General features: G+C 31.6%; 1 protein-coding gene across 1 annotated transcript in view; it reads right to left on the minus strand.

Moving 5' to 3' along the window:
- Positions 1-1,634: 1,634 nt before the first annotated feature.
- Positions 1,635-25,130, minus strand: part of LOC134714925 (uncharacterized) — a 36,016-nt gene continuing 12,520 nt past the window's right edge. The window contains exons 9-22 of the mRNA XM_063576637.1: positions 25,056-25,127; positions 24,591-24,688; positions 22,527-22,613; positions 21,549-21,638; positions 20,752-20,871; positions 18,675-18,849; positions 18,161-18,301; positions 17,491-17,579; positions 17,062-17,132; positions 16,204-16,505; positions 14,906-15,085; positions 6,326-6,479; positions 6,114-6,190; positions 1,635-4,611 (exon numbers count right to left, since the gene is read on the minus strand). Coding sequence (XP_063432707.1) covers positions 4,601-4,611; positions 6,114-6,190; positions 6,326-6,479; positions 14,906-15,085; positions 16,204-16,505; positions 17,062-17,132; positions 17,491-17,579; positions 18,161-18,301; positions 18,675-18,849; positions 20,752-20,871; positions 21,549-21,638; positions 22,527-22,613; positions 24,591-24,688; positions 25,056-25,127 — 1,667 coding nt within the window. The 3' untranslated portion in view covers positions 1,635-4,600. The remainder of the gene's footprint in view (positions 4,612-6,113; positions 6,191-6,325; positions 6,480-14,905; positions 15,086-16,203; positions 16,506-17,061; positions 17,133-17,490; positions 17,580-18,160; positions 18,302-18,674; positions 18,850-20,751; positions 20,872-21,548; positions 21,639-22,526; positions 22,614-24,590; positions 24,689-25,055; positions 25,128-25,130) is intronic.

Consider the following 25,130-nt stretch of genomic DNA (forward strand, 5'->3'; position numbering starts at 1 on the left):
ATATGCTACAATATGAGGTCAAGGTCATGTGAAACCTGCCAGACAGATATGCTCCCCTTTGAATCATTTCATACATAAAAGATAATTAGCTTAATGAGTATAGTATCTGAGAAATAGACCAAACACAGACATAACATGGTCTGATGAAACATGAAATTGAGGTCAAGGTCAGATGAAAACTATTAGAAGTACACCTAATAATCATTCCTAAAAAAAAGTTGAAATATAGCTTATTGCATTCAAGATAGGTCTTGAACACGTATATTTATCCTTTCTCTCGACCCATGAAATGACCCATCTCAGATGAACCGTGTCTAACATTTTACAGACGTTGCAATTGAGAAACCCAAGAGTATTTCACTTGACATAAAAACTTTTTTAAAGCGGTTAGTTTCTTGTGTACAATTTGGAAATTAGTATGGCGTTCATTATCACTGAACTAGTATATATTTGTTTAGGGGCCAGCTGAAGGACGCCTCCGGGTGCGGGAATTTCTCGCTACATTGAAGACCTGTTGGTGACCTTCTGCTGTTGTTTTTTTATTTTGGTCGGGTTGTTGTCTCTTTGACACATTCCCCATTTCCATTCTCAATTTTACTGAACAATGCATATGCTGCCAAGGAGAATGGACATATGACAGATGAAAACTTCGTAACACAAGTTATGTGCATAAAAGATATGAAGCAACCAGGTCATATACCTTCTGAAATGATAAGCTTTATACGAACAGTTTATCTGTGTCCACTCACTTTGAGAAAACTAGATATGGCCCTTTATTCTTCTCTGTCATATGCTTGAATATAGTTCCACATATTTTAGATTTGACAAACTGATTTTAACTCACAAATTGAAATTGTTACGCTGTTTGTAAGACACAAATGATGCCCCCGCCTAACCATGGGAAATTATAAATTTTACACTATGCATGATGGTGTAACCGCTCTAAAAGGAGAAAACCAGACAATCCATGATCTATTTATGCAGCTAGTAACAAAATAGTGACTGTCATTTTAAGAATACAATGTTTTTGAAGAAAAAAAATCAAAATCAGAAAATTTGTAAAATAAATAGGGAATGTGTCCCATGCCCCCGCTTGCATATCACATAAGGTTAAAAGTGACATAACTAAAAATGGTTAAAGTGAAGATATCCAAATTTGTACTTGATTTGAATTTTGTGATAATAACAATTGTGTATAAGTATCATATATCATGCATTAGAGAACGGAAACAAAAAAATCAGCAAATTTGTAGAGGGGCATAACGGTCAGAGTGACACAACCAAAATTAAAACTTGATCTGTTTTTTTTTGGTAATAAGCATTGTATATAAATTTCATACCATTTGGTTGAGAGAAACTAAAGTAAGAGAACATAAACGAAAAATTTAGCAGTTTGTCAGATTGTTACAGGGCATAACTCTAAAACGTTTTTAAAAGTGAAGCCCCAAAAATTCAACCTTGATCAGTATTTTGTGGTAATACGTATTGTGTATAAGTTGCATACCATTTGTTTGAGGCAAACATAAGATAGAGAACAGGAACCAACTTTTCATTTTTTTACACAAATAAGGCCGTTAGTGTTCTCTTTTGAATTGTTATACATTGTCTTATAGCTGGCCATGCGGTATGGGCTTTGCTCATTGTTGAAGGCCGTACGGTGCCCAATAGTTGTTAATGTCTGTGTCATTTTGGTCTTTTGTGGATAGTTGTCTCATTGGCAATCATACCACATCTACTTTTTTATATTTGCCAATTTTGGACGTACAGACAGACAAGGGTAAAACTTAATACCTCCTCCGCTACGGTGGGGGCATAAAAATCTAAATCCTTTGTCCATGCACTTTTATTTTATGTGTATGGGCATCCTAAAACACTTAAAGTTGTACCTCCAGTACCTCCAAAATTGTAGGAGGAGACCGCCGGAGAAACAATGTATTCTAATCTGGACAGAAGGACAGACTAACAGAATAAAAGGGGTAAATTAATATGCCCTTGCCTTTTTGTCGCAGGTGCACACAAAAACAGAAAACTGTTTAGAATAGAACTCCTGCAGGAATCTGAAAATATCTCTCTATTAATTTGATTTATCCAAAGCGTCTTTCTGTATTAAACTTCATCAAGAACGCTCACAGCCAAACATTTTAAACCCGAAAATGTAAAAATGATGAAACAGGTGAAAACCAATATAATCATCATGATCAATGTGAAATTAATCTGGAAAACAACACAGTTCTAAACATAGACTAAATAACCACAGTGGCAAATTTTCTTCCGTTATTTACATGTTTACAGTTGTGTAAAAATACTTGCAAATTTTACTTTTTAAACATTTCATTTAAAAAACATGAACAGTTGCCATCATTTTCGTTCTAGTAATTATCTGCCTTTGTCCTCATTAATGATATTTTATTTATTTCTTTACATTGATTCACCATCATGTTAATTCACAGAAAATTATTCTTTCTCTATATTTATCCAAAACATGTGTGCATCTATGGTAATTTATTTGAATTTCGACATTTCTACTGAAAAAAAAATAAAATGTGATTCTATTTAAAACATGTCTACTCTTTGACATCCTCAGCTTTTGTTTCATTACAATAAAATAGTAATTAAATAACATATCGCTTCAAAAACAAAACACCCATCAATTTTACTGACAGAAAAATGTTATTGAAATGTGCATGGGAAAAAATTTTTATTCAATTGTTTTTATACATAAATACACATTTACAAAAGCACATATATGTATAAGGTGCTTTTTGTGTAACACATTAAGTTATATTACTATATTTTTATTGTCTTAAAATTTTATCTGTTTAACAGACAAGAATCAATAACTTTATCACACTATTAATACATTGTACACTATCATAACGTGAACAAAACAATAACTTAGTCACTATTCTTTATCACAATGCATACACCTTGTACATGATTAACAAAATAACTAAGCTTTCATGTCTCATGCTCCTTTTCTACTAATTTATTTCACATTAATACTGAAAGTTTATCAACACCTTCTTGCCACTGCTTTCATATAGTCCTACGAACATTTTGAAAGAAAACTAGCTCAGCCATCCAAACCAATATGGTCATAAGGTTGTAATCTCTGATGAAAAAATGAACTGGATAGGAAATTACAATATGACTCATGTTAACATTCAGTGATGCTTAAACTTATATATTTATTGAACAGAAAGCCAACTTAAACATTGGTCTATTAACAACCAAAGCCATTCTCAATTGAAATAAAATAAAATATTGTCCAATCCTATTTTACAGATTCAATCTATTCGGATTCAAAAGAAAAGACATCCATTTTTTCAAAATTTCCTTCTTGGTTTGTTACCTTGTTCTAAACTACAATGTATGAAATACTGTAGATTCATTAGTATTAATATGATCCCTGTTGTTGTGTGAAGAGAGGAAGGAATTATGAGTTAACGTACTTAATGTCAACAAATAAATACAACTACGACACTAAAGCAAATAGTAAAACCACGTACATGGTCTCCTATATAGCTATAGGAAAAAGCTTTAGTTTTTTTGATGGATACAAACAAAAATAAATAGAGATTCTTACATTGATACCAGTGGATTATGGGATTTATCCAATCCAGACAGTTGAATTATCTTTTTTAAAATCAGAGATGATAATCAACGAGTAACTATGTAAAATCTTGTTTCTGTAATGAATAAAAAAAAAATCTTTTGTAAAATGAATATGCCCTCTATTGTGCCTTCCACATTTCACGATGATGGTAATTTCATTAACACGTACTTGTTTCATATTTTGATTCATCCATTAGGCTGACAAAGGTTATGACCCCTACCTTCATTCAATCATCTTCTGAGATCATTGGCAACCACACATTAATTAAATCTTTTTACACAATAGATTCAGAAAGGGTTAAATTGCCACGGAATTAGAGAAAAATAACTTTAAAAGATATCCCAAAGACAGATGTTATTTTGCCAATCAATTTTTCTGATTTATGGGGAATTTTCCCCACGGGAAGCTATATATATAAACTGAATCTTAAAATCCTCCATAAATTTAACTATTTACTTCAAAACAGGCATTCTAGTGAGTTCAAATAGCATTTAACATATACATCAACTCTTTCAAGACTTAAATGTATAGATAGACTAAAAATATTTAGATGGAAAACACATGCATTAGGTCCCCTTGAAACCCTTCATCAAGTTGGCATGTATTCAGATGATGAATAACACAATATTTACATAACGGTGTTGCCCCTTAAAAAAACAAATAATAAATATTCAACAAGTTAAAACAATCACCATTGTCATATATACATTAATCTCCCATATGGTTCTTTTTGTTTCGACATGGTCACATTTAGTACCATTAATTTAAAACCAAATGAAAAAGTTTATTCTCTCAATCAAAGGAATCTTGAAAATGTCAAATGTTGATATAATATAAATTATTTTAAAGGATTGGTTAATTTCTGTTCTTTCCCTCATCACTATAGCTACATGACAACAGCTCAAGCATTTCATTTGACAAGGCTTCAATTTATATTTAGTCAATATTTGTTCCATTGGATATAATTAGGTTCTTCTTGTTTCATCAAATTGTAGCTGTAATTAAAAAAAAAATACTCTAAAAATAAATATAATATTAGTATTAAAGATATAGTAGAACAAATGCATTTAAACTTAACATATACATATTTGATTCCACATGTTCCTATTCTAAATAACTGTAGTTTTTCATGTTTGGCATTAGTGAAAAATGTTCCTGTATGTGACAATGACCATTCAATGAAATGCAATTAGTTAAAGAATAGAATGTTTCCTTGTTTTGTAAAGACATAAATGATTAGTTTATGTATTTTGTTTAGAGTTTGTGCTTTGTTTCCACTGAGCTCTGCATACACCAGATAGCACATTATTCTCTTTTCTGACGGCTAAACTTGAAGTTTCTATAAAACATTTGGCAACAACTGGAAAACACTATATGAAGATTAATATTTGAAGTTGCTATAAAATATGTACTAGGAGAAGTCTTACACTTGCAATTATGTGAGAGTTATTGCTATGTGTTGAAGACCTCACTGTGACTTCTAGATAAAACAAGAATGTGTCCTCAGTACGCGAATGCCCCACTCGCACTATCATTTTCTATGTTCAGTGGACAGTAAAATTCAGGTTAAATCTTTAATTTGGCATTAAAATTAGAAAGATCATATCATAAGGAACATGTGTACCAAGTTTGAAGTCAATTGGACTTCAACTTCATCAAAAACTACCTGGACCAAAAACTTTAACCTGAAGCGGGACAGATGGACAGACGAACGGACGGACGAAGGGACGAACGGACGCACAGACCAGAAAACATAATGCCCCTCTACTATCCTAGGTGGGGCATAAAAAAAGCAATTAAAGCGCTGAGTAGGTTCTGATTTGTGACATAGATGTATTCCCAATTCCCTCTCTATTCTATTAAAGTTTTTTTTTTTTTTATTATTTTCTGAAATTCATTTAAAATGTGCAATGAGCGAAAACTAGTAAAAACTTGTTTCAAAATATTGTAAAAATTACAATACCCAAACTCTATGCATAAGGGGATCAATTGACTGTATTTTAGTATGTTTTTTTTGAATGCACATAAATAAAATTCAAAAATAAGTTGTTTGTCATTTTTAAACAAAAAATCCATTTTTTTTCGAAATTATCTTTGGTAGAATAATTTGTCTTAGAAATAAGCACAATTCCTAAAATTAGCCAGTATGTTATTTGTGATTTTAAAAAAGATGTCAACTTTACTATAATAAATCAAAATATCACAAAAATGAGAATGCAGAACTGTATCAATTCCCGTCATCTCTTTAACACAACACTTCATGGATTTTTCTAGCATTCCACAGGCTCGGATATTCAGACCTACTCCAAATGGCAGATTTTATAGTGTATATTTTTCCTAATTTTCAGAGGGTACTTCCCAAACAATCTCAAAATTTATTTTCATCTTTATTATTCATGATAACTTGTAATGCGTAAATCACAGCAACAAATTTGTATAAAGGCCAGGTCCTTTTTCCCAAAATACCCAGAAAAAACACTGAACTAAGTGTACTTACAAACATTTCTTCTAACATCTATCATTTCCTTTGTCTTTAAATTGACTTGTTTGAATTTTGCAAACATTATTCTGTACCTAAAAGAAAATATTATAGTGATTAACAAATTTAATAAATTATTCATTTATATTAATTTCAAAATATCTTAATATTTGAAATATTTTAAATTTATACTGCTATAAATAAAAACAATTGAATTGATCATTACTTACTGTGACTTGCCCACATAGATGAGTGAGACTCCCTTGGGGTTATGACAATATGCTTTTTCTAGTTTGTCATTCTGCTCTTTACTATAGGCTTTCCATCCACCATACCCATCTCTGTACTGCCAACGACCTTCACCAGGTGATGCTATACTTATTTCTAGTGAATAAAAGAATAATCAATAATGCATAGGTTAAATTTTTTTGAAATTATATTCAAAGCAGCAAAGCCTCTAGAAAGTAATTTATTTTCCTTGTATCATCAGCCTCTATGAACACAAATATATTTTATATTTTGGATGTACAGAATAACACAAGAAGTACTAAAATCAACATAGAATTATATGTATTCGCTATTTGTGGCTGTGCATTAAATAGAACAAAGAAAAGGAACATATATGTAAGACTCAAATCTATGGTGGGTTCCAAATCTATGGCAGATTCCTAATCTATGGCAAATGTGACGCCATGCCATCCCAAATCTATGGCAGATTTTTTACAATTCTTATCTATGGCAAGTTTTGTAATTTCCTAATCTTTGGCGGATTTTTATTGTGTCCAAGTCTATGGAAAATGAATTGCGAATGGAAAATAATGCAGTACACATACGACCATTAACTTGCATTATTTAAAAAAATGAACATGTTCTGACAACGGAAGCATGTCTATAAACATTTGTGAAATAAACAGTAAATACTGGTCAACAAAATCATGGCGGCAAAAACGTAAATGATGAATTCATAACATAAATACAGACTTCAAGATTGAAATGATGTGCCTCGTAAAAATAAACATTTTCTAATCTGTGCATTCATTTGACCAACTAGTAATTAACGTTAAGTCCCTTAACAAACAAGAAGGTGGATTTTTAATAAATAAAAAAGGGGGATGAGTAAAAATGAAAAGTTTGAATGTTCAAATAATATGTTATTCATCATAATGGCATCTTTTTTCTAATTTTATAACGATCAAAATAAAATTGGTATCCGTTAATTTCATGTTTCACTTTATAAGCTTTGACAACCGTAGACAGTAAAATGTTTACTATAATAACTCCTTTTCTGAAATATCCGTTTCTGAAAAAAGCGGTGTCCTTGTTCATCGCGGGCTTCGACCGGTACAGCACATTGTGTCCCTTTTTTTGGATAATGGGTCACATCTTTATGTAAACTATCGTCAAATTGTTGTCATCTAGAATGTTGTTAAAATCTATGGGTTCAGCCATCGTTTGCAGCGGCGACGATGTAATATGGCGTTATTGAATTGTGATGTTATATGTTAGATCTGCCATAGATTTGGAGAAAACAAAAATCTGCCATAGATTTGAGTTGTTTGGCGTTTGTAACGTCACATTTGCCATAGATTAGGAATCTGCCATAGATTTGGAACCCGCCATAGATTTGAGTCCTACATATTTTCCATCAAACTGTATTTGGAAGAAGAAAAACCGCACCCCTTTCACCACTTTACACTCAATTACATGCTTTTTCCTTCTTTTTATTTTTTGGTCGTTAGTGATATCCCTATTCTGTGGTTTTCCTTATTTGGCGATAAATACTGTTAATTTGAAGTAATTGTTTGGTTGCCATATTGTTTATTTTTCTATATAGACGAACAGCAAAAGGTAAGTAGTTTGTGATTAGTTTTAAGGATTTTGTGACTTTCTTTCAAATTTACTTTATAGGGGAAATGTCCACAGAAAGAGGTCGCTTTCAGGGCTTGTACCATTGTTAAGCGAAAACCATTTGTACGTACCAAGTTTCAAGATTTATAAATTATATTTTTGAGTTTCAGTTTAAATGATTGAGTAACAAGTATTGCATTGTGCATTCTATGTTGCAATGATATAAACAGTACATGTGAAAGAAGAAATACAATGCAGCTATTTGAATAAGCATTTAACATGTTTATTTAATGTAACAGTCGGAAACCAGGTTGAAATAGAACAAAAGAATCGAAGCTCTTTTTTAGAGAAGGCAATAAATGATTACTGTATTGTTTACTATAGTGACAAAATTTTTAAAATGTAATAGAAACAAACAAAATTGCAATTTTCTTCTCAATTACAAACTGTTTTATTTTAAAAACAGCATTTTGATAAGTTTTCAATTTATCTAGTTCATAGTTAAGCAGAACAATTAGATATCAAGTTGACGACATGGGTATCTTTCAAGTTGGATGACAAAAATGCATAACCTCCGATTTTTTTTGAAAAAAATACCACGGACAGAAAATATATCAATCTATTAGTTAAGTAATTTTCGTGTCTGCCCTTCCATTATGTGACTGAAGAAAAAAATCAAAAAAATTGGTAACAATTGTATTGAAAAGAAAAAAAATGAGAGCATCTTTTTATGTTAGGGCGTGTTTGAGTTGAGTATTTTATCTTGATATCGTACAAAGTAAGAATATTTCATACATCGTCTTGCTTCAGATTCTATCATTTTTATATATTAAAGCTACAGGTTGACGTTATAACACAAATCAAAGCGCGAAAGCACTGTAAAGGCAGTTAATTACATGTTGTGTGTATTTCTAGTCCAGTTATATCATTATCTTCCATAGAACAGAGGTGGTTTGTAGTATTTAAGATTTAGAGTTCTTTTGTACCTAGTTCACCTATATCTATAGTCTACTGTTTACAGTATATTTTCTGTGCCTCGCCATGAAATGCATTTTTAGCCATGACCTTGTCAGTTTGCTTTAAATTTATGAGTTTGACTGTCCCTTTGGTGTCTTTCGTCCCTCTTCTTTAGACATATAAGAACTTTTCCTTTTCAATATAAATAGACTATTTTTAATTATTGATTGTATACGCATATTCTATGACTTTCATAAAAAATAGTTCACAAAGACTGACTAGTCTCTGTACTGTGTGTATAGCAAGAACATCAAGAAACATAATGGTAAATGTACATAGTAACATGTCAACTTTTTTGATGACCATACCTGCCAACTGACATTAGTCTGTCAGTATTTGCAGAGTATTTCCCCCATTGATCTCGAGGCTCCCAAATGGAAATTTTGTAAGAGCAATTTTGTCGACTATTTTAAGGAAAACAATTAATTCAACAATGGCTATGAGCTTGTTAATGCACGAAGAGGCCAAAAACCACATTAGAATATATTTGAAGGGAATCCATGACAAATCACCCCACTGGCAAATAGCCCCACTTTTTCACTAACTTGCCCCACTTGAAAAAATACCACGCCTAACCTGGATTACCAAATCGCCCCACTTGTGAAATGTGTTAAATCCCATTAATATTACTCCTGCCAACTCGCCACACCTAATAGAAAACGATATTATCTAGATAAATATATTATTAACCAGGAAGAATTTTGTAATGCCAACTCGCCCCACTTATATAAATGTAACGCAGGGCGCAGCTTTATACCACCCAAGTGGTTGAACCCTGAACAGTTGTGGCAAATTTGGTCACAATATTCAAGCTTGATTCTGTCTGAATTTGAATTGTGATCAAATTTTTGACATATTAGGTTTTTGTCACAAAATTAATGTGGTCAAAGATCTAACAAATCTATTGCACAATACTGTGCAATTGAAGATTTCTTCTTGAAACTTTTCAAAATTCGAAATTTGAAAAATTTTGAAAAAAAAGGAAGCCCTTCAAAAATCGTAAACAAAAAATCCCCCCCCCCCAACTTTTCGAAACCCCCTTGGAGCAATAACACTTAAACTCAATCCCATGCTTTCCATTGCAGTATTGAACCTTGTAGTACAATTTCAGAGAGATCCATACAATTACACTTAAGTTATTGTCTTGAAACTAGAAAAATGCTTGTTTTGACCCCTTTTTGACCCTTAATTCCTAAACTTTGGCCCCATAACCCCTTCTATGAATCCAAACCTTCTACTTGTGGTTTTAAACATTGCGATATGATTTCAGAGCAATTGAAATACTTCTACACAAGTTATTATCCATAAACTAGAAAAATGCTTGTTTTGGGCCCCTTTATTCCTAATCGGTTGGGACCATCATCCCCAAAATCAATCCCAACCTTCCTTTTGTGGTATTGAACCTTCTGAAAAAATTTCATGAAGATCTATTCACTTAAACTTAAGTTATTATCTGGTAACCAATGTGTCTTTGGATGACGACGACATCATACCATTATACGATCCCAAAATTTTTTTGGGGTCGTATAAAAAGATGTTATCCCGTTAAAGTTAAATTCCGTTAATATTACTCCTGCCAACTGGCCCCACCTAATGGAAATCAGTGAAATCTAGATAAATATATTATTAACCAGGATGAATTTAGTAATGCCAACTCGCCCCACATATGGAAAAAGATGTTATCCCGTTGAATATAAGTTAAATTCCTTATATTGCATTATGATACAATTAACAGGTTTCTTTTCAATTGTTATGCAAATAACTAAGCTTCAAAACTTACAGTTATTCTTCAACAATACATTTTTTTTTAGAATTATAATTTCAGTATATCAATAACAGTAATTAAATAAATTTTCATTTGTTTGTATTCTGTGTAGATTAGTTTTCATTAGCGTGGTGTGAGTTTTTTTTTTAATTATATATATTTATTAATCTAAATATTACCGTTTTTTTATAAGTAGGGCGAGTTGGCAGGAGTAATATTAAACATGATTTTACCAATTTCACATGTGGGGCGATTTGATAAATTAGTGTGTAACGTTTTTTTAAAAAGTGGGGTGATTAGCCAGTGGGGCGACTTGTCCTGCTTCCATTTGAAGGCCCTTTTGAAGGTTTTGTATTACTACATGTATATGAACCATCATTCACGTAAAACCCCCATGTGCATTTTGAAAAGTTGGCAAATATGTTTCTAACTCCAGGCAAAATCTACCGGTATGAATGAAAAAGAAGTTTTCAGTTAAGGCTTTGTGGCCATAACAGCTGTCTCATTAGCATTTAAACCACTTTCCATATTTGCAATTAAAACAATAGAAGAAAATTATTCAACGCAAAAACAAAACTTACTTGTAAATATGAAATTCTCTTTAGGGTATGAGTTTTTCTCATTGTTTGAGATTGTACAGTAGTACCTGTAACTGCTTATACCTATTTCTTATTCACTTAATTTGCTTGATAAACTCACTAAATATCATGTATATACATTGTACCCCATCTCCTTATTTTTATATGCATTCCAATAACATGAACAATTGTAATTCAATTCTATATATATACCAAAGCAAAATGAACTGCACCACTTTCATTCACTAGTATGCATCTTTTTGCAAAATACAAGTTCTTAAATAACACAATATATATTTATTGATAAAAAAAATAAAATTTAGTATACAACTCTTTAACAGATATAAAAAAAGCACAGCTGTGTCATAACTTGTGAAATCTGTGCTGAAAACATAGACATTGATGGTATTTGAGTAATTCCATATGTGAAGCTCAACATTAGCTCGTCAGTTGGTGGTGGACAGTTTTGGTTCCTTTCTGCAGGCTAGGATGAATGACTTTTCAGGAAAACCAATTTCACAAATCAAAACTTTCCTCTAGATTTCTCCTACAATATTCATCCAGTTTAGTTCTTTTGGTTTAATGAGACACCGTCCTGATTATTAATTTTGCAAACCATTCAGTCTCTTGCTTGCAAATGGTGCATGAAAATAGGATGGGAATGGCAGTAGACAAGTCTCTGTAAAGTGGGTTTGTGCCCTGAAAAAAGTTTTATAACTTAAGTTTAACATACATACCTAAATAAATATAACATAGAAGAGAGCATCATTCATGTCAATGTTTTGTTCCTGTTTACAAATGTCATTGATATTTTTTCATAAAGCCTGAGGCATAGCTCATGAATTCCTGCCATTACATCCTAAATTAACATAATTACTGCTAGAATAATTATCAGTATGATATACGTACACTATCATTGTACAGCCCAAGTCTTCAGTATATATAATTGTTGCATTCATTCACTCCTGTGTTCAGTCGTTCAAAAATATTTAAACATCAACAAATGAACTTTAATAAGGACAAGAAAACACTAGAAAAGATACGTACATACAACCCGTGTTGAAGTGTATTTGAAAGAGAAATATATCTGGTTAAACGATGTATAAAGGAGAAATGTATCTGCTTAAATGATGTATAAAGGAGAAAAAAAATGTAGATATTGCATTACGATGCTTTCTATCTAATAGCACGTGGATATGTATACATATTTAGACTTGACCCAGTATGACCCGTACCTTGTAGGTCGCCGTCGTTTAAACACTAAAGTCGTGTATAAGACAATAAAATGCTTAAGCCTGTACTATTTGTGTGAAGTAAATGTGTTTGTTCTGTACATTTAAATTGGTTTACCTGATAGCAAGGACGTATATCTATCCGTTTCCTTCTCAATTCACTTTGTCAAATTCTTCCAGCTTCTTCAAAACATACGTATTACTGCGCCCGGAAGTGAAAAAAACCATGAGAAATCCTCGTAAAATAATGCTATTTTCAATTTTGTGGAATCCATTTTGTTATATTTATTATATAAAGATAAAAAAAGTTATGATTAATTATGAATTTGCATATCATTATACGGAACGTTTAAGGACTATTTTTCCATAGCTGTAAGTCGGTCATTTTGGCGGGAAATCATATACATATACACACGTAGATTGGCTGGTACCCAATCGTAATGTTACACATCACATATAGCAAATAGCTAATACCCGGAACGTAGTACTGGGAACCAGGATAATACGTAGACAACATACATAACTAATACCGAAATTGAAAACGCTTTACGGTTTCTCATTCATAAACCGAATTCCGCTTTGAATTATAGAAGATGCAAAATTAATCATGTTCAGTCGACTTTTCATTGTTATATCAATGTCTGAACTAATTAAAAAATATTTAGATGTCAGATAACACTCGAAATTGACCCGACCTCTTTCCACACGGAATACAAATAATGATAGTTTGTAGTCAGGTTGACTGCTTATAATGCAAAATACACATTAGTAACAAGTTCTATAAACCAACAATACACACTGATCATTTCTTTAGTCCCCAATGTAAATGAAAGAAACAAAAACCATATCATACCATAAAAAGAAGAGGAGAAAATCGAACATTTCAGGATCTATTTCTGGCCAAAAGACCCCCTGCATAGATTGCGTATGAATAGATGAACCTCATGACTTGAAAGTCAGGCCTTAAAGCACTGCCTTTAAAAATTCACAGTTCTATATAAGATGAAACATATGGGTCAAGTGAAATACCTATCTAATGAGTCACAAAAACGGAGAAGGTGTGTTCGAATAGCTATTTTTTTACTGAAAGTACTTGACGACAGTCTTTCAAGTTGGATGATGAAAATGTATATCTTTGAAAAATACTATTTTTGTGTGTGTGATAACTAGAGTTTATAGTCTTCATACACTAAAAAAATCTAGTCTGCCCTTTCACAAAATATTTAATTAGAATTTTTTTAAATGTTTATGAATTTTTCGAAAATTCCACATGACAACCGATCAGACAATAGTTTTAAGTTGAATCAATGCAGACAAGATTATTAACTGATGCTCATTAGCTAGTTGATACATTTGTCTTTAAAAATACAACTGACATAGAAAGATCGTAATGGTGCAATGTGGAAAAATTTATCGGTTTCCAAGAGCAAAATTGGTAGCACGTCATCCCTACAATGGCTTCCATTTCTACGATTGTGAAAATGAACTAGCGTAATGGGGAGATAATTTTGACGAAGTAGGATCCTGACTGGAAAATCAAATTATAAAACATTTTTCTTTTTCAGTTTCAATTCTAGCCAACAGATTTCCACAAGCCATGGGGATGAACATATCATGGAACTGCTGGATCAGCTCTCATAGTACCAGATATTTATCCTGATGAACTACCCAGTTTTGACCAGGCAATAGCAATGGGAGATAATAGATGACATTTTACATTGCCAAAAAAAATCGTTATGACATTCTTTCATAGTTTGATCAAGCTTATTAAGTTCAGTCAAATATCAATTCTTACTGTGGGAGAGCATTTTCAATTATAAAGACATTTACACTGAATTCTGATCAGAACTTGACAATGATACATTTATATATTGTGTGCTGTTATCAAATAAATGTAACTTAACTTGAAACTGGTAGTTGATTTGAATATGTGCCGAGTGGTGTTGCTTTAAAAGCAACATGAGAGACTACTGTTGAATACACTTTTGTATAATGTGAAGTTATGAACATAACCACATTCATATTAAAAAGTCTGCATCTACGTCACACATTTTCACATGCTTTTTAACATGTTATGATAGGATAGTCCAATAATGGTAAAAAAAATCATAAAACTACAATAACATGTTGATTACCTCTCTTGGTCCATATAGTTTTACAAGGAGAAAACGTTTGGTATGATTGTCAATAGGATCAATTACATCTGATGGTAAACTATCCTGTCAATTTAAAGCTTTTTTTCAAATGGTCTCAGAGAATTTGAGTTCACAGGCTGTTATTGTAGAATGAAACTAAAAAAAAATTGATCAATTTCCTAAAAGTCTCATGAAACTGGTCAAATCAAAATGATGGTTCAGTATCCTTTATTACCTGGTATTTCATCTATCCCTGTGTTATCAATACTATCAGAGCTTCCAGACTTTGGGATATCTAATCTTAAGTTTGGCCTTGATCTTTCACTTTGTGGATTCTGGCTATCTCTGTGTGAAGACTTTATGTTATCCCTTGGTCTGTCTGTCCTTGTGTTACTACTTCTGACTGGTAATTGCTCTAAATTGTATATCATTTTCACATTTCAAACTTGTAAGAGAAATACTATTACAACTGTAGTAATCGTACAAATTTATGAAAAAAAAAATATCTTGTTAGTTAAAAAAAGTGCCTTTTATTTTAGTTTTGCACTAACATTTGACTCTATCAGGTCCAAACCAGCCCAAAACAGTTAATTGGGTCCCAAAGTGTACATTAAAGTGTTATTAACTCACAGAATGCATAAGTACTCTATCTAACAAAAAGTGTCCCTTTAAAACCAGTTAATGTACTGCTTTAACAACCAATGACAACCAAGAACCATAGAGTATTACCAGCCATAATTAATACACCTTCATGAATCATTAAGTTAGGAATGAGATTACAACAAAAACAAAAAAACAAAGCAAAGCCAATAAATCAGCTGATATATAGGTGTTTGTATATTTAAGATTAAACAATTATTATTTGAATCTATTCAAGAATTTTGCTTATTCATTGAGCAATTGCTTGCACTTATCATGTTAAACTTATCCTCTAGTATTAATATAAATGTGACAACTTTTCCAAGAGAACTATTTGACATGTAGAGAACTGTGGATTTGTAATTTTTCTTGGTACACACATTTTCCAAGATTTTGTCGTTATAGGTGACCTATGAATTGTTAAGTTTAAAAAGTGCACATTTTCTACAGTTTTGTATATATCCAGACCTTTAAATACATGTGTATAACAATAAAATACAAAATACAAAATCCACTTTTCCCTCGATCCACCAAAAAATGGTTCAAATGAAAATAAATAATCCACAGTAACTCCTCTCCTATACTGTTGAAAACCAGGTTGAAATAGAACAAAAGAATCGAAGCTCTTTGTTAGAGAAGGCAATAAATGTTAACTGTATTGTTTACTATAGTGACAAAAATTTTAAAAGTTAATAGAATAAAACAAAATTACAATTTTCTTCTCAATTATGAGGTGTTTTATTTTAAAAACACTATTTGCATAAGTTTTCAATTTATCGAGTACATAGTTAAGCAGAGCAATTAGATAACTCCATTGAAGTCATAATTTGTAAAAGAAACCATTATAGGTCAAAATACCAGGTACGCCTATTTCTAATTTTCATATTTTTATACCTTGTTGAACTCTCGTATTGTCATCAGATGATTGATCATTGGTGACTGGCTGTTTGTTAGATGTCTGAGCTTGTTCTTTAGGTTTTGAGCCTGATGCTTGTTTATCTTGCTGTATATTATCAGACATCTTTTTTGGTTGACTAGAGACTTCCTGAGACCTTTGTGCATTCCTTCTGTTCATTTCTGCTACCATTGGATCTTCCTCCAACTCCTCCTCCTCCTCCTTGGGGAGTACATTAGGGACAGGTTCACCACCAGCTGCTAAGGGCAAGTTTTCTAACTGACTTTGATTAAAAGGATCACTTGAAATAAAGAAAGCTAATATTTTTAAAATACTAAAGTCATACACAGTGACATAAGAAAATAATTCATTTAATATATGTAAACAATTTAGATGTTTTACTTTCATAACAATAAGTGAGCTGCGTCGGATAGAAATCTACCGTATACAATTATTAGTACAAATTAACATGATAAGACTTTGGTGACTTTTGCAACATTTAAATACAAAATAAAAGATGAATTTGAGCCTATTTTATAGGGTTTAATAACAACTTAATTTTAAAATAGTTACAGACTTTGCATAGAGAGTTTGTCAATTGTCAACCCAAAATAAGTTAGCAGATACATGTATTGATATTCATTTGTATAAGGTCGTTTTCTATCCCACACAGCTCAAGTAATATTATCTTTTGTAATTGCAAAAACACAATACATCCACTGAGTGTTTCTGAATGAGATAAAATCTTCACAGAGTGAAGCTCAGTCATCTAAACTTTACATTATGTGAGAAATGTTTTATTATTTTGAAAGCATATAAAAATTAAAAAAAAGCAAAAGCAAAAACAAGATATTTACCAAATTTCAACTTCAGACTGGCCATCAAATCCACACTTATATCGTCCCATTTTCCCATTGGACCATCTCACCTATAAAGATACATTAATTATTATCTACTAAAAGGAAATAGTTTATAAAGTTAATATTTATCAGGCAACAACTTGGTTTATTTGTTAAACATCTCCCAAAATTATGTCAATAGTTTTTCAATATCAAAGAACCATACCACTTCCACACACCTAGATTAGCGGGATAAACATCATTTTTTTAATTCTGATACAATACAGTTGGGGATAAAACAAATGATTTAATGAATTCTTTGCAAGCATGTTACCTTAAGTCTTCCAATTCAATTACCGTTACATAAAATGAAATTTTGATCTGATAGGTAAAGAACATTATTTATCGTGTATTAAAAAGTCCACATTGACTGGTCAATATACTGACCTGAACTGTACCATCATCATGAACAATAAAGACAGACCCAGTCTTTCCTGGTCCACCATCTTCTGTATGGCCAGCTTTCCATCCATCACCTGGAAGTTATATCAAAGTTACCTTATGAACATAATTCATCACTTGGAAAATGTCTACTTACAAATATTACAACATATTCTTGGCAAAAAAACGATTTGGTTCAAGCTCAAATATGAAAAATCTACCAAATATTTTTTCGGATGTTTTTTGTCAAAAATGAAAGTGGCCACATCCTTGTTCATCCTCAACCTTTATATATGTTATGTATTATCATCAAAGACAACTTACATTTCAATATTAAGGAAAAACCCGAATGCGGCCACTTTGGTTTTACACGGAAACTGTCTAAAATTTAACTAAAATGCTAGAATTGTGAAGATTTCAGTAATTTAGCATGACTTAATGGTGCTTGCGCGATATATGTGCATTGGATTGTCAAAAACAGCCCATATTTATGTAGCAGAAACATTCTACTGTCCAATAAATAACTAAAAGTTTACAATATAGCAATTTTGTAAAAATGCTATATTTTGAGGCCAAAAAGGGTCTTACTGGACCTACTCCTTTATAAATCTATCAGTAAGTTTCTGAGAAAAGTGTGTAACTAAAATCTGTACATATATAGAATCATTGTACTCACTTCTTCTGACAACACAACCAACGGCTATAATCTGATCTTCTAGGAGTCGTGGATCCTCTGTCGTTACAACATCATAACATCCTTCTACTCCATAACGATATCTGTTGATATTACCAAAGTCCCACTCTACCCAAATTTGTCCTACAAAAACACAAATATAAAATATTACTAAAGTCCCACTCAACCCAAATTTGTCCTACAAAAACACAAACTTCCAATATTAAAAACCTCACTCTAATCATAAATAATATTATAAAATGACACATATATATAGGTTTTATATCGAGGGAGAATTGGATGATGCTTGATATCAACTCGAGTTTATATTTAATTTTAATATAATAATAAACAAGCCTTTGAAAAGTTTATCATTACTATTTAAATCAAATAAAGAGAAAGAGAATTGCAATCTAGCCATATCCAATTTTCACAAATTTCAATATTGTCTAGGCTAGACACAAAAAAAATTGCAACAAATGGTAAACAACTATGCCTCAGTAGATCAAATACTCACCAGTTTTAGTATGGGATACCACAGTTCCTGGCATTTCTAGATCTTGGTTGTCCCATCTCCAGTCAGGACCTCTCCGTATACGTGTACCTATTGGTGGCATGTTAGCGTCACATTCTATATAGGAGCACCCAGTCTGCTCAGTCTCAACAGCAACTTTCATCATGTCATTCACCTCCTAGAAAAGAAAACAAGATATATTAATGTGGTACCCAACACTTTCACTAAAATTAATTAGGCTCTTTTAATTTTTGTAAAATTTTGACAATGTATTTACTTTGACCTTTTAACAAAAATATAAAAATTTCAAAAATTTTGAACCAACCATTTTGTCAGAAAAATTACACTGGTTATATAGCAGTTTGACAAACACCAATTTTGATCATTGAGAAGCTTAATATTCCCTTTACAACACAACATAATTAAAACGTTAAGCATATTTTACAGAGTTATCTCCCTGTAGTGTTAGGTACTACCTTAATGTCAATCAAAAACAAGTATACATTTAACAAGAGCTCCAATGAGAAGTTTGACCTTCTGCATAAACACTTATCTATTGATTTTGGATTAAATGTTGTCCTATAAATGTCTTTAGTTTTGGCATTTAATGATAACCAACACTTTTTATTCAAAGGAACTTGATATGACATGTAAGAAGTGCAAACATTTTGTAAAAAGTTATTTGTAAGTTAATATAACTTTTTGAAACATTTTTTTTACATCAGAAATATTTATAAGAGACTATTTTTTCAGAAAAAGAAATAAAAAGGGTAAAAAACTCCAAATACAGCAACTGATTTTCAATATCTGAAGTGCAAATGAGGCAAATAAATAGTTAGTAAATCTGAATACTTGAATTAACTGTAACTAAAAGATTTCTGAAGAATATTATACTAATACTTGGCTTGTAAATAGAAATATCTAATTCCACACAGATTGGACAATAGTAAATACACAACATGGAAAGCAGTTATTCAGCCACATGTCACCTCTTCATTATGGACAATACAAACTGAGGTAAAATGATAGAAATTTGAGCATTCTGACTGCAGATCATTGAAAGCACATATAGTATTCATACGAAGAAATGTATTGCTGACATTCAACCACATAACTGATATCCTCAAAGGAGAGTCAAATAAATCATGGCCACTGAAGAATATTATTCAACCATGACAATAAAGATGATTAATAGCTGATTTAAGTCAGTAAGCACGTTAGTCTTGTTAGTAATTGGTTGAAGCGTCAATTTCCAGTTCAGTAGCATGCAATTTTGGACTGAAGCTTTTTAACATTATTGTTGAAGACAATCATTTATCATAACCTCAGTCACTAACAAAAAAGCATGCCCAAGAAACAACCTGATTTCACTTGCAAATTATCAAGATCACCTACAGATCTTCTACTCTTAATGCAAATCTGTCCTATGCCACCATCCAAAACCTCTAAGGATATGTCCTGAAATTTTCTGATTAATGAGGTCAATGTTGTAAAAATGCAAGGATTAAGACAATTGATATTAATTTAATTGTTTTAACATTAGTTTAGTTAAAATATAGGTTAGTTTGTAATGACACATTATGTAGGCAAAAAATACAAATCTGACTTATTTAATTACAATGTGTAAGTTTCGTTCAATAACATGTGTATGTGTATTCTGATGTATTGTAAATGATCGCAGAAAGAAACTGCTAGTAGTTGAAAAAAAAAATGTATTACTTTTAAAATATGATATGCTGAATTTAAAAGAATTTCTTGTTACATTATAAGGTTGAATCTTGTCCCCATGTTCTTCTAATGTTACTTGCCAAATGGGCCTTAAGTTATCACCAAATGATTTTTGGCCAAATACTTTTTGACCTTGAATTTCAGTTTCATCATATTTTACATCAAAAAGGCTAAAGTTTGTTTATTAAATTGACCTATTTCAATAGACTTATTGTCCAGTAATCAGTAATTAAAAACATTTTTTTTTATGAAAGAACATTCACAGACTCCAAAGTCAGCTTATTCTGAACACAGTGATTCTGAATGTGTTGTCAAAACACAAGATTTTGTGTATTTTTCAGATATATCCTACCTCTGGGCCAATCTGACATTCAGAGCCTGCACGCTCAATAACAGCTCTGAACTGGTCGTTATCTATTGAAATCCCAGGGTGCTGTTTTCTACAGTCTGCTGCAAGTTTTAACGTCAAAATCTGAAAGTATCAGCACAATGTAGTGTTTCCTTTTATTAACTTTAAATTCAAATATTTTGTCTGCTATAAATATTGCAATTTTTTCCATTGATCCAATGCAAAAAATTCTGATTTTTTAGTAATTTGAAGCAAGAATTAAAAAATTTCAGCCAACCAAAGTTCCAGATTCCGTTTTATAATTCAGACAACAAAGACAGCCAAGTTGAGCTCTAATCTTTAAAGCACCTGTAACTACAGTTGATGAAACATGAACAAAATATGAATCTCAATTTAAAATGTCTGGTTTTTATTTTTAAATATATATTTCTGTTGGGGTTGTGTTGCTTATTCTCTAGTTTTCTAGGTTGTGTCTTGTGTATATTTTTTTTTCTGTTTGTCTTTTTTTTTAAGCCATGTTGTTGTCAGTTTTTTTTTATCTATGAGTTTGAATGTCCCTCTGGTATCTCTCCCCTGTATTAAAGTTGTATCTTAAATATGACATTTGTCATTTAATTTTGTTAAGGTTTATAAATCAGGGATTTTTTATTCAATGAAAATTAAAGAAACAAGAGCTATCAATAGCTATTATGAAATTTTGTTTTCATGTTGTATTTTGGGAAAGAAGGGGGTGAATTATTGCAAGTTTTACTTTAACAGACTTTAGTGCCTTTTTATTACTAATCATTAAAAGTACCTACAGTATTTCTTGTCCAGTTGTAAAGTCTACTAATGTTGGCTGGTAGTATCTCATCTCCTCTAGTATCTTTTATCAGACCTTCCATTAAACTCTACAAAACAACATAAACCAAATGAATACATAGCTATAGGCCATGACATTCTGATTGTCCAGTTCTCATATCTTTAAGTCAATAAAAAAAACTGTTGGTGGCTACGTAGCTGGGACTACATGTTTTCCATTAATCCAATAACATTCAATTTAAAAAAGCACTGTTCTTTTTATCACCTGGAAACTAATAGTGTGAAGGCAAACAAAGACCAGACAGATAGATGAAATGACAGTCATCAGGATTTCTACATATTCATTACTCTGTCAAGGGTTTTTAAAGACTAAAAGATCATTGTATTAAACAAAGAGTACAGTACTTATGAAATATCATTAGTAAATCAAATCTATCCAAAGTCTCGTTAATTGAAATGGATATCAGTAGACTCAAAGGTTAATGAACAGCCATGAACCATTTAGAAATATCATTAATATTGTTATACTATATATCTGTAAATTTGTAAATTTGCTTTCACAAATTTTTTGTTCTTTCCTTTGAACCCATGCTACTGAGATATCGTGACACCAAATCGCCTGCACTGTAGCCATCTAGCTAGACCACACGATCGCTTGGGTTCGAATATCGGAAAGGGAAGAACAAAAAATTTGCGAAAGCAAATTTACAGATTTAACATTGTTGTGTTGATGTTTAGATGAGTTGTATATACATAATGTACACAGCCATGTATCATCATCACTGCCGGTGATCTGATGGATAAATCTGTTGTAGAGTTGTCAATCGTTCAGACGTACTTATAAATATATATAATTATATATGTTTCTCAATCTTTGATCTCAGCCTTAAACTTCAAAATTTAATCAAGTTTGAATGGATGATTTTTAATGATAAAAGGGACACCATCTCTCTAAGTATATGTTATTGTTTACTTACAGAATCATAAGGTCCTACAGGAACAAAGAATATTCTGGCATTCAAGGCACGCATATTGTGGCCTAAGATTTTAAGCTGGATTTTAAGCTGAAAGGATATAAAATCAACTTAAATATATCAATGATTGACTTAAGGTCAAGTGACAGTAAATGGGCTATGTCACAGATTTCAGTAAAATTTGGCATACAACTCTGGCTCGATGAACTTCAACTGAAAATCGAAAAATTATGTATTTATCTCAATTATTATTTGAAATATTACTGTTTGAATTCTTACAAAATGGGTGAACATTTGTATAGAAAGCACATAAAATCGTCGAAAACCCTTCTAAAATTTGTCTTAAAATCGCCGAATCTCTAATTCTACTCCATAGATTTTTCTTAAAAAACTATATGTTGTTGATAGATAAATTCCCGTTATAATGATGCAAAATAAAGATAGGGTCACCGACTTCGTTTTTACGGTATACATCATTCAAAGTTGCGTTCTTTGTGAAAAAATCCAACAAAACGTCGAAATAATCGTAACGTTATCACGTTGCAGGCCGTAAAATGTTGATTTTTGACGTTTTTCACTACAACCAGGGTATCAAATTGATTATTAGACAAAAAACGAATTCGGTGACCCTATGATTATTTAATATCATTAAAACAGAAATTTATGTGTCAACAATATATAGTTTTTTAAGAAAAATCTATGGAGTAGAATTAGAGATTTGGCGATTTTAAGACAAAATTTAGAAGGTTTTTCGCCGATTTTATGTGCTTTCTATACAAATATTCACCCATATTAAAAGAAATCAATCTGCAATTTTTCAGATAATAAAAGAGATAAATGTATTATTTTTTCGATTTTCAGTTGAAGTTTAACGAGCCAAGGTTGTATGCAAATTTTTAGCAAAATCTGTGACATAGCCCATTTACTGTTCCTTGACCTTAAATATATATTGTAGGAGACACTTAAGTTATGTGATTGTATACTGTAAATTCTCTAAAAATGAAACCAGTGTTCTAGCTTTTTTTTTCATCACTGACTTTTAATGTTTACTCTCTTCTTCATTTTCATTCTCAATTTTATCTAAAATGTATCCTTAGTTTTCCAACTGAACCATGTTAAAAAGTCACAGAGTTAAGGGTTCACCATAAATATCCTTTTATCCTTTTTCATTTACTGTATTTTTCAATGTCCACTGAATATTGCAATAAAACTCTCCTTTCATATCTTATCTATACATATGTATGGTATTGTTTTCAGCCAATGTGTTTGACCACATTAAGATTCTTAAGGATATTGCTCTGTCAATGATTTGTGTCTATCAGCTTTAGTTTGGTTGTAAGAATTAAGACATCATAATCTATTTCTGAAATATGCTAAAGTTTGAATGTTTCATTGCTTTAATCATTGGAGTATACAGGAACAATACATGTGAGACCATCCTCATTATTTCAATTAGACTGCTTTTTAATACTTTTTTTATGTAGACCAGGTAAGTCTTTACCTTACTAAATTATATTCTGTGAATTCATCATAATTTATGGAATACCAATGATACTAGATTTCTAAAGTAGGCATGAGTCTTATATATCTGTAACTGTGTATTTTAGATAAATCTTATCTAACACACATTGCAGTCATATCTGCACAGCTCAAAGTTTAAGTAAGAGAAATTGTTGCCAAATATATAGGTCTCATACCTGTTTATCATGCAAGTTTCGTCTTTACAGGTGCAACATGTGGACCAGGATCTGCTTACCCTTCAGGAGCATCGGAGATCACACCCAGTTTGTGGTCCGGTTCCTGTTGCTTAGTCTTTAGTTTTCTATGTTGTGTCTTGTGTACTCTTATTTGCTTTTTGTTTTTTTTCTACTTGGCCATGGGGTTGTCAGTTTATTTTCAATCTATGAGTTGACTGGTATCTTTCGCCCCTCTTTATGTGTTTAGGTGTCATACCTGCTTAGTATGTAGGTCAAATAAATCCTTCCCTTAATTGTTAACTATAAGAGAAGGTGTTACACCTTTTCATTATGTAGGCCAGATTGTTCCCGTATATGTTAGGTGTCATACCTGTTCATTATGTAGGTCAGGTAAATCTTTCCCAGATTTAATATGGATAGGTGTCATCTTTCCATCTGATATCACAACTACTTTTTTTGGAGCAGGGTCTGTCAAAACATTTCAAAATATATAACATGATCGTTTTTTACTTTTATCCACATTTCTTTTTTAAAGTGAAAATGACAATAAAATCTGCACAATCTTCTGAAATGACAGATAAATTCTAGCAAGCGATTTTTTTTAAGAAGTAACATCAGTTCGTCTTAATTTTGAATGGTTTTACTGTTTAGTTTGTTCAAGCATGCTTCATATTAATCAGACAAGATATTCAGAGTATATATTGTTTGTTATATTCATTTTAACTGATAAACAAAAAATCTAAGTGATGGAACATACATGTATATACTCATGTAAAACTAAAAACAATGAAAAGAAGTTTTAAAAACATATGACCCCTTTTAGAGCTAAACTTACTCCTTGCTATGATTCCCTCTATAAGAAGTAGGGCTCCTGTTACAGGTGACATTCCTCCTGGTCTTAGCTGACCTG

Source organism: Mytilus trossulus, chromosome 4, assembly GCF_036588685.1.
Source record: "Mytilus trossulus isolate FHL-02 chromosome 4, PNRI_Mtr1.1.1.hap1, whole genome shotgun sequence".
NCBI classification, from domain to species: domain Eukaryota; kingdom Metazoa; phylum Mollusca; class Bivalvia; order Mytilida; family Mytilidae; genus Mytilus; species Mytilus trossulus.